This window comes from Pelobates fuscus, chromosome 4, assembly GCF_036172605.1.
Source record: "Pelobates fuscus isolate aPelFus1 chromosome 4, aPelFus1.pri, whole genome shotgun sequence".
Classification (NCBI taxonomy): Eukaryota; Metazoa; Chordata; class Amphibia; order Anura; family Pelobatidae; genus Pelobates; species Pelobates fuscus.
The window spans coordinates 122266622-122277773 of NC_086320.1; the positions used below are offsets into that span (position 1 = coordinate 122266622).

Below are 11152 nucleotides of genomic sequence, written 5' to 3' on the forward strand. Positions count from 1 at the left end.
GAAAGGCCAAATTGCAGATCAGAATCTGAAGAAACATCCAGTTTGTAATGACTAATAAACATCCCTATAGAAGACCAATTAGCAGCTCTGCAAATGCTCTCTGGTGATACTCCAGACTCTGCAGCCCATGAAGTGGCAATCGATATGGTAGAGTGTGCCCTTATATATTTTGGAACAGGAACTCCTCGGACCTTATAAGCCCTTGAAATAATGGAGACAGTCCAGGAACGGAGAGTAGAAACAGAGGCCGCTTTGCCCTTACGGGAGCCCCAAGGGACAATGAAGAGTTGAGGAGACTTCCTCCATGCCTTAGTCCGTTGAATGGAAATCAAAAGACACCTCTTAAGGTCCAGCATGTGACACTTTTCTTCCATCTCGTTCAACGGATTCTGGAAGAACGATCTCTTGGTTCAGGTGGAAAGGAGAGACCACCTTAGCAGAAATTCCGGTCTGGGACGGAGAACGACCTTGTCATGATAGAAAGTGGTATAAGGTTCTTCTACCGAAAGACCTCTTATGTCCACCATTCTTCTAGCTGAAACCAATGCCAGAGTCTTTGCGTCAGGTTTCTTGCTGTATTGTGGAGCTTACGTTTGCAGATTGCTAAAATCTATATAAAAAAAAGAAATCAATATGTCTAGTGATGATGGAAAACTCTTTGTTGGTGGTCTGAGCTTCGAGACCGATGAACAGAACTTAGAGCAAGTCTTTAGCAAATATGGCCAGGTTTCAGAAGTGGTTGTGGTGAAAGATCGTGAAACAAAGAGGTCATGGGGCTTTGGCTTTGTCACCTATGAGAATCCTGATGATGCAAAGGATGCAATGATGGCAATGAATGGAAAGTCTGTTGATGGACGTCAGATTCGTGTTGACCAGGCAGGTAAATCCTCAGGAGACCGAAGAGGAGGCTACAGAGGTGGATCATCTGGTGGCAGAGGATTTTTCCGTGGTGGAAGAGGACATGGTGGTGGAGACAGGGGATATGGTGGCAGTAGCCGCTTTGACAACAGAAGTGGTGGAGGATATGGTGGTAGTGGTGGATCCAGGGATTACTATGGCAGTGGCAGGAGTCAAGGTAGCTATGGTGATCGCTCAGGAGGCTCTTACAGGGACAGCTATGACAGTTATGCTACACACAACGAGTAAAAATTCCTTCCTGACTCAAGATCGTCCTTCCAATGGCTGTATTTATAAAGATTTTTGGAGCTTCGCAGAATCGTTAATATGTAGTTGCATCTACTTGTGTTCACTTTTATTAACCGTTCATTTTGGTTAACCTGACAGCTTGTGTTAAATGTGGAACAGCTGTGTCCAAAACTGTTCAATGGACACTTATTAATTTTGTTGCTTTACTTTATTTTTTAAACAAAGTTGATTTTCATATGGATGGGATATTTTTAGCCTTCTGTTCCACTGGAGCTGATCGGGCTTTGAGCTCTCCTATTATGTGGAGTGCAATGGAGGGGGAGGTGGGGTTCTGTTTGCAGAGTCATGCTCATTGAGGTGTAACAAAGCCTTCATATGAGCAAGTCATGTCTGCTGGATATGGAAACTGCAGTTTTTTCCCTTTTCTTATTTTGACTACTTGCTGCTGTATAGTACAGGGGTCAAGAGTGCCCCTATTTTCTTGAGATTTTTTTTTTTACATTCCTTTAGTGTAACAAGGCAGGACAGAGCCTGGGTGCGATGTAAATAGTGGCTGAACCTCCTTGATATAACTAAAGCAAGCCTCCTATCCAATCTCTCCAGTAACATTGTCAAAAGAAGTTCTCAAAAAATGTTTGTTTATATTGTCCTTTTTTTTTATTTTTTACTGGAAGAAATGTGAATATTGTATTAAAATGGTTACAGAACTCTTGTACTCGATATTTCATTTGGCTTCACGAAGCCTATTAAAAGACCATCTGAAAAGAAAAAAAAAAAAAAGAAACCAATGCCAATAGAAGCAGAGTCTTTTGAGTCAGGGATAACATAGGGATTTCGTCCAATGGTTCGAAAGGTTGTTCCATCAAGGCCTGTAGGATCAAAGGCAAATCCCAGGGACACTTGAATGCCCGGATCGGTGGTCTGATCCTAAGAACTGCTTTCATAAAGCGTATTACCATGGGGTTTACAGCCCATCTGACACCTGACATGGCAGAGATAGTAGAACAATGAACCTTGAGAGTGTTCAGACTTAGACCTCTATCCAACCCGGCCTGTAAGAATCCTAAAACCTGAGAAATAGAAGGTGACTTTAAATCCTTCACATCTTCATGAAGCCATTCCGTGAAGGCCCCCCATATCTTATAGTACGTAGAAGAGGTAGAAATTTTCCTGGAACGCAACAAGGTGGAAACAACATCCTCAGGAAAACCCTGTTCGCTTAAGGATTTCCTTTCAAGAACCATGCATGAAGACGCAGCTTGTGTGGCTCCGGGTGTAGTAGAGGTCCTTGGGACAGAAGATTCCAGAAGACTGGAATTTCCCATGGTTTGTCTATCAACAGACTCTTCAAGAGGGGAAACCATGGATGACGGGGCCAGAATGGGATGATAGCTATTATCTTGCATCGTTCTTTGGAGATTTTCTTCAGGAGGGCGGGAATGAGCTGGATCGGAGGGAATACATATGCCAGCTGAAACGGCCATCTTGATGAAAGGGTGTCTTGAGCATATGCCAGAGGGTGAAATCTCCTTGTCATGAAGCATGGAAGATGAGTATTCTGAGCAGTAGCCATTAAATCCACCTGTGGGAGCCCCCACTTCATTACCAGTTGTTGGAAGGCCAAATTGGATAGCTTCCATTCTGTCTCCTTCACTTGATGTCTGCTCAGAAAGTCCGCAATCGTATTCTCCTTCCCGGGAAGGTATAGGGCAGAGAGCCCGGCTAGAGTTTTCTGTGCCCAACTCATGATTGGTTTGATCTCCTTCATCAGTGCATAACGTCTGGTACCTCCCTGATGGTTGATGTATGCAACAGCAGCCCTGTTGTCTATCCTCAGTTTCACCCATTGATTCTGAATGAGAGGCTTGAAGTGTAGAAGGGCCAGGAAGGTTGCTCTCAATTCCCTTATATTGGAAGGAAGATGACGGGTGTGCAGGGGCCATAGAGCCTGAACAAAAATGGTCTTTCAGATGTGCACCCCAACCATCCTGACTGGCATCCGTGGCGATTATCATCCAGTTTCCCTCTGAGGGAGGCCTCAGAGGGAAACCCTTGGATAGGTTTTTCCTAGAAAGCCACCAGTTGAGGGACAACTTTATGTGATCCAGAATGGACATCTTCATTTCCCATTCCTGTGAGCCTGAATCGAACTTCTGAAGGAAGTATTCTTGTAGAGAGCGGAGGTTCCACTGAGCCCATCTCAATAGGCAAATCGTGGAGGAAAGGGAACCTATGATTCTCATACATTTTCTTGCTGTAGTCGTCTTTTCGATTTGAAATTCCCGAATGCGTGACAGTATACTCAGTTTTCTGTCATGGGCCAGAGACACTACTGCTGACATGGTGTCGAACTCCGCTCCTAAAAACACCAGCCTTCTGGCAGGCAGAAGTTGACTCTTCTGGTAGTTGATTAACCAGCCAAAGCGTTCTAGTGTCTGGAGTACCCTCAGTCGATGTGTTAGCAAAACCTCGCATGTTGGAGTGACTATCAGGATATTGTCGAGGTAATGGAATAATGCTATTCCCTTCTTTCTGAGTAACGCGATAACTGTCACCAGGATCTTCAAAAAGGTCCTTGGGGCTGTGCTGATTCCAAACGGTGGAGCCTGGAACTGGAAATGTAGATTGTTTACACAGAATCTGAGGAACCTCTGGTGATGAAGAGCTATTGGCACATGGAAGTAAGCGTCCTTCAGATCTACTGAAATTAGCCAATCTCCTTGACGTACCACCAGTGTGATAGAGCGAAGAGATTCCATCCTGAATTTTCTCACCCTCAAGTGAATATTGAGTTGATGTAAGTCCAGAATGGGTCTCCACTTTCCTCCAGGTTTCTTCACTAGGAAGAGAGGGGAATAGAAGCCCTGAAACATTTGTCTGTCTGGAACAGGAACAATCACCCTTTGATGTAGAAGATCTCCAGTGTACTGAATTAACGCTTCTCTTTTTTGTGAATTCAGGGGCAAGCTGGTCCTTATAAATCTTGATCGGAGAATGTCCATAAACTCCAGAGAATAGCCTTCTGTAATTATCGACTTCACCCATTTGTCTGGGATCTCTGCCCAAACCCTTTCGAAATGCATAAGTCTTCCTCCTACCAAAGGTGCTTGGGCGTAGTAATCTTCAGAATTGCTTTGAAGGACGAAAGGAAGAGGTGTTAGGCTTTCTTCTGGTGGACTTGTTGGTTTGACCACTTCTCCAGGAGTTAGGTCTGTAGTATTCACGACCTGGCCTATAAGCCTTACTGTCTCTATAGGAAGGGTGTTCCCTATATGAACGACGTTCAAGTGGAGGTCTTCTTGGACGTCCATCTTGCGGAAGCAGAACCTGCTTGACATCGAGTGCTCTCTTGATGGCTTCTTCAAGGGGTTTCCCAAACAATACCTCACCTGAAAAAGGAAGGGAACATAAGTTATGTTTTGAGGCCATATCAGCCCCCCATGATCTGAGCCACAGTGCACGTCTGGCTGCAACCGAGAACGCCATAACCTTCGACATGACTTTAATCATATCCGTAGAGGCTTCTAAGAGCCATTCACTGGCTAGTCTGACTTCCCTTAAGGAATCTGCAATGTGTTGTCTTCTGACCCCTTTGTCCAAATCCTCTTCTTTGTCCAGGATCCATACTCTCATAGCTCTGGACATAGCAGAAATAGAAACCGCAGGGTGACATCCAATACCAGCTGCTAAAAAACATTTTGAAATGTCAGCATCAATTCTTTTCTCCATAGGGTCTCTTAGTGAAGCATTGGAATCTATCGGGAGAATAGAACGTTTAGCCACCTTAATAACTGAGGCATCAACCTTTGGGTTAGAAGTCCAAAGTCTGGAATCCTCCTCACGTATGGGGTATAATTTTGGCAGATGGTTTTGTAGAGAAAGTCTCTTTTCTGAAGTCTTCCATTCATTACTTATAAGATCCTTAATAGACCTGTGTACCGGAAATGAAGGTTTCCTTTTACTGAGATCCCCGAAGTGTTTGTCCGCTGCTGAGGTTTCTATCACCTCGTCAGGTAATTCCAGTGTTCTTCTCACGAGAGAGATCAAACGCTCTATTGCTTTAGAGTCTAGGGGGCAGGAGTATTCCTCATCACTGGAAGACATCTGTTCCAAGTTCAGGGAACCTGAATCGTGTCCAAAATCTTTGTCTAAAGAATCGTGATTTTCATGGGGATATTCACATCTAGGACGTTTGCCTTTGTGTGATACAGCAATGCCTTCCGCCACTGCTTGTTTTATCCATGAGGCTATATCTTGGGCAGAGGTGGATGCTTGTGGATGCTGCTGGAATTCAGATTCTCCTGCAACTCGAGTCAAACATCTTTTACATAGCCTGCAGTTATCCAAGGGTCTGGAGCCACATCCAACGCAGGCTGCCGGTTTATCCCTTCTCCTGGAAGGAGATCTAGGGCCTGTCCGGTCTTGAGGGCTGAAATTACAGAAGTCTATTGCACTCTTTTTATTATGAAAAATAAATTACATAAATCAATGCTCACCTATGACCTAGAATCGCTGATTTAGCTGAAGTGGGAGAGTGATCCATTATAAGAACACAAGTTCAGGCTGTGAAAAAAAAAAGATTGAAGAAAGGATATTTTAACAGAAAAAAACCCATTTATACCAAAGGTATCCTAAAAATGGAAAAAAATGGAATAAATAAATACCTGCAGAGTGAGGGAGCTTGGTTCCCAGAGAGCAGTAAGTATTTCTTGAGGGATTTGAATTTCGCAGCAAAATTTAAACCGCACTTTTTCCCTTTAAATAGAAAAGGCGCGATGTGTCTTTACTCGCGCATGCGCGATACGCCGCGAGCGCCCGGAGCCGCCATTTTTAATACTGGTGAACAAAGGGCTGCTCGCGTCCACTTACCATTGCGCATGTGCGGGCGTCCTGATTCGCCAAACCGGAAATCTGGCGCTAGAATATGAAGATTCAGCAGGCATTCAGCAGCTCTCAGGAGGATGCCAGAGGAACACTAACTCCTCTGGCTAGCAGGGGTCCCCAGCTACTAAGAGGTGGGTTACATGTACCTGGTAAAAGCTGAAGGACATAGCCAGGTGAGCATAAAAGAAAGTATCCTTGTAATAAATACAAGCTGTCCTGTCTGGCTTGGAGGACAGGAAAAAAAAGACTGAGGAACCTAGTCTTCTGGGATCTCTTATACCTCAGGGATAATTGAATTCTTTATTTGTTTTTCCTGTCCTATTGGCTGGAGGGAGGAGCTAACCCATATGTTAAATGCTGCCATGATTAGCCAGGAAAGAAAGATAAGCAAATATTCGCCTCCTGTCTTTAATAAAATTTAGATTATTCGTTCACTGTAAGTTAGAATAATCCCTAGATTTGCCTCTTTATAAATCGCTGGTAAAACCACACCTTGAATATGCTGTGCAATTTTGGGCACCTGTTCTAAAGATATCATGGCACTAGAAAAAGAGACAAGCTACAAAATTGATAAAAGTAATGGAGCATTTTAGTTATGAAGAAAGGTTAAAAAATGTAAATCTCTTTAGTTTGGAAAAACGGCGCCTGGGAGGGAATATGATAACATTATACAAAAATATTCGGGGCCAGTACAAACCTTTATCTGGAAATCTATCCATGAACAGGGCTATACGTTGGACACAAGGTCACATATTTAGGCTGGAAGAAAGGAGATTTGATCTAAGGCAAAGAAAAAGGTTTTTTTTACAGTAAGTGCAATAATGATATGGAATTCTCTGCCTGAAGAGGTGGTTTTGTCAGAGTCCATACAGATGTTTAAACTGCAATTGGATAATTACTTGCAACCAGGGCCGGACTGGGAGAAAAATTCGGCCCGGGCATTTTTTTAGCACAGCGGCCCACTAAGGGGGCGGGGCAGAGAGGAAGTGTTTCGTCATCACCAATGACAAACACGCCCTCTCTCAAAGTGAGCGTTGGGTCAATGCTCTTCCAGGGCAGAGTATGTATAAGGGATCCAGAGTGTGTATGTTAGGAATGTAGTGTGTGTGTGTGTACAGGAGTCTAGTGTGTGTATATAACGGAATCAGAGTGTATATAGGGATCTAGTGTGTGTATATGATCCAGATTTGGGTAAGGGATCTAGTGTGTGTCTGGAATGTAATGTGTTTAGGGGTGCAGTATGTGTGTGAGGGGTGCTGTAGTGTGTGTGTGTATATATATACATATATATATATATATATATATATATACACACACACAATAAACAATACACATGTTTCATATATATATATATATATATATATATATATATATATATATATATATATATATATATATATATACATAAAAAACAACAATTTCTGGCACTCATCCCAAACAAAAATAATTTCAATAGCAACTACCAGGTGCTTCTCTGAGCAGTAATATAAACAGGACAAATTGAGAGCACTCAATGGATTTGGTAAATAAAAAAAAAAATATATTAAATAACACGCATATAAATCAACGTTTCGACCGTCTAGCGGTCTTTATCTTTGATAAAGACCGCTAGACGGTCGAAACGTTGATTTATATGCGTGTTATTTAATATACCGCTTATTTAATAGACCGCTAGATATAAATATGTTTGGAAGTATTGTGTGTGTTGGGGTTCTGTCTGTGTGAGGGGTGCAGGGGGTGTAGTGTGTATGTGAAGAGTGCAGTGTGTGTGAAGGATGCTGTGTTTGAGTGGTGCTGTGTGTGATGTGTGTGAGGGTGATGTGTGTGAGTGCTGTGTGTGAGAGTGCTGTGTGTGCTGTGAGTGATGTGTGTGAATGCTGTGTGTGAGAGTGCTGTGTGTGCTGTGTGTGAGAGTGCTGTGTGTGCTGTGTGTGAGAGTGCTGTGTGTGCTGTGTGTGAGAGTGCTGTGAGTGCTGTGTGTGAGAGTGCTGTGTGTGATGTGTGTGCTGTGTGTGCATGTTAAAAGGGATTTTGTGTTGGAGTAGTAAAAAAAAAAAACTAATAATAAGGCATTATGTCCCCCCCTCCCTTCTTACCTTTACCCTGGGAGGGGGGGACCGGCATGGTGGAACCATGGAGAGGTGGGGGTGGGGGACCGGCACTCTGCCATCCATCCCTGGTGGTCCAGTGGGTGAGTCGGCAACGCGCCGGATCTCGCGAGAGGAACCCGGCGGAGTTGCAAGATAGAGCTCCGCCGGGTCCTCTCCCTCCCTCCCCAGCCGCAGCTCTATTAAAGTGGGCCGGTGAGGGAGATCTTTGATCTCCTCACCGGCCCTTCATGGCACACAGCGGGCCGGCGCTCGGATAGTGCCGGCCCTGCATAGACCGGCAGGGGAGATCCTGGGACCTTCCCCTGCCGGCCTCGGCCCATGGCCACCGCGGCCCACCGGGCATATGCCCGGTGTGCCCGATGGCCAGTCCGGGCCTGCTTGCAACAACATAACATACAGGGATATGATTTCTAATTAGTGGGGTAATAGCTGCGTTGCACATTGCCATGGAAGTGCTTTGCACAGCATGCTGATTATGCTGGAGGGGAAGATTAGACTCCCAAGCCCTCTCTTCACAGGACAAACTTCTAGGGGCCCGGATCTGCATATATGTACATAGTGGCACTCGCTATATATATATATATATATATATATATATATATATATGCAAATTGGCGGCCCGGGCTCCACAGCAGGCTGGTTAAAGTGTACAGGGGCAACAAAATGCAGCCACTGTCAAAGTGCCACCTCGAGCCAGTGGCGTAAACATGACCCATGGGGCCCCGGTGCGAAAATTGATCCGTGCCCCCCCCCCCCCCTCGCGCTTACTCTGCGCGTGCCGGGGCAGCAACACATGGCGGCGGGCACCTGGTCGCAGGGGTTGCGACCGCGGTATGTACGCCACTGCATGCAGATGCACACACACTTAAAGGACCACTACAGACACCCAGATCACATCAGCTCAATGAAGTGGTCTGGGTGTCAGGTCCCTCTAGTTTTAACCCTGCAGCTGAAAGCATAGCAGTTTCAGAGAAACTGTTATGTTTCACTGAGGGTTAATCCAGCCTCTAGTGGCTGTCTCACTGACAGCCGCTAGAGGCGCTTCCGCCATTTTAAGACACTGAACGTCCATAGGAAAGCATTGAGTAATGCTTTCCTATGGGCGGTTTGAATGCGTGCGCGGCTCTTGCCGTGCATGCGCATTCGGAGCTGAGAGGCGGAGGGATCCCCAGCGCCATGGGAGTCCGGCGCTGGAGAAAGGTAAGTGCTGAAGACACACACACACTCTCACGAACAAATGCATACACACTAGCTAACAGACACACACATTTACTGACAAAGACACACTCAGCGGCAGACATACATACACACTCACTTACAAAACATACACTCTCACTGACAAACACACACTCACTAACAGACATCAAACAGACTCACTAACACACACACACACACACACAGAAACACACTCAGTAACAGACACACACAGTAACACACTCACTGACACTCACTAGCACACACTCTAACACAAACACTCACACTAACACACACACACACACACTAACGCTCACACACACACTAACGCTCACACACACACACACTAACACACACACACACTAACACTCACTCACACACACACACACACTAACACTCACTCACACACACACTAACACACACACACACTAACACACACTAACACTAACACACACTCACACACTAACACTCACACACACTTACACTTACACATGTTTTTTTTTTTTATTTAATCCCCCCAGCCTCCTTACCTTTTGGAGTGCTGAGGGGATTCCCTGGGGTCCAGTGGTGCTGCTGGGCTCCTGGGGGGGCCGGTCACGCGGCGGGCTGGCTGGTCCTGCGGGCGCGGAGGGAGCACTCTCCCCTGAGTGCTTCCTCTTCAGCTCCCTAGCGCGCCGCGTACTGATACCGGCGCCGGAAGATGACATCATCTTCCGGCTCCGGTATCAGTGCGGTGCGCGAGGGAGCTGAAGAGGACAGACATCCCGGAGGTGGCCGGCTCCTGGGCCCCCTAGGAGAAGAGGCTGGCCCAGAGCGTACATACCGGGTCGCAGGGGCGGCCGGGCCCCCTGGTGGGCCGGGCCCGGTCGCAGCCGCGACCCCTGCGACCCCGGTATGTACGCCACTGCCTCGAGCCATGGCCCCGCCAAGTCTTATGGACTGGCTCTGGCAGTAGTATGTGTGTTTGTGTGTAAAGGAGCTTTAGTGTGCTTGTAGTTTTGTCTAGGAGCTACAGTATGTGTATATAGGGGTTTAGTTTGCATGTGTTTGTATAGTGGCATTGTGTGTATGTGTGTATGCATGTGTAGGGGGTGTTGAGTGTGGTGGGCATAGGGCCTCAGGGTGCAAATTAGGAGCAAAATATTAGTAACTGTTAATTAGATTAATTATTATTGGAAAAAAGATTTATTCCCCCTCCTATTTGTTACTTTGGCCAAGTGAAGGGGTGTATCCTAGTGATCTAGTGGACTAAGTGCACTTTCCAGCTGGTGCAGACTATGTCTCCCTTGTTAAATCTGGCAACGAGAGCGTTGCCATAGTAACCAGCGGCAAGGCTCTCATTGATGCTGGACCATGCAGAACCAAAGCACTACCGCCTAATGCAGGGACCTTCTTTCCTTCTTTGGACTGGTGCTACTTTGATCTCCCCAATCATCCACAGAACATGGCCACAACGCCACACTGATTTTTTTTGCCCGGTTTGCCATGGCCATTTTGGGCATGCCTACTACGGCTCTCTAGAATGGGAATTTAATGTGCCAGTGTGTGCATAGGAGATATGTGGGAGGGGGTGTGTGAACTGTGTGAGTGTGTGACCACATGTGTGCTGTCAAAAGCTGAGGCAAAATACCACTGTGCAAATTCACAGAATAGCAATTCTCTGTCAGAGACAATATCTATCATACATGGCAGTGTCTGGAGTGCTGTCTGAGGCAAGTCACACAGCAAAAACTATCACGCAATCATGTTTTACTGTCTCTTTTCATTGACGCAGAAGAGCAGTGAAATCACAGGATGCATAATTGTCAGATTGTCTG

At 45.8% G+C, this 11152-nt stretch overlaps 1 protein-coding gene across 1 annotated transcript; it reads left to right on the forward strand.

Annotated features, from left to right (window-relative positions):
- Positions 1-560: 560 nt before the first annotated feature.
- LOC134607882 (cold-inducible RNA-binding protein B-like) lies at positions 561-1858 on the forward strand. The gene has a single exon (XM_063450464.1). The coding sequence runs from the start codon at positions 634-636 to the stop codon at positions 1144-1146; it is 513 nt and encodes a 170-aa protein (XP_063306534.1). The 5' UTR covers positions 561-633; the 3' UTR covers positions 1147-1858.
- The last annotated feature ends 9294 nt before the right edge of the window (positions 1859-11152 follow it).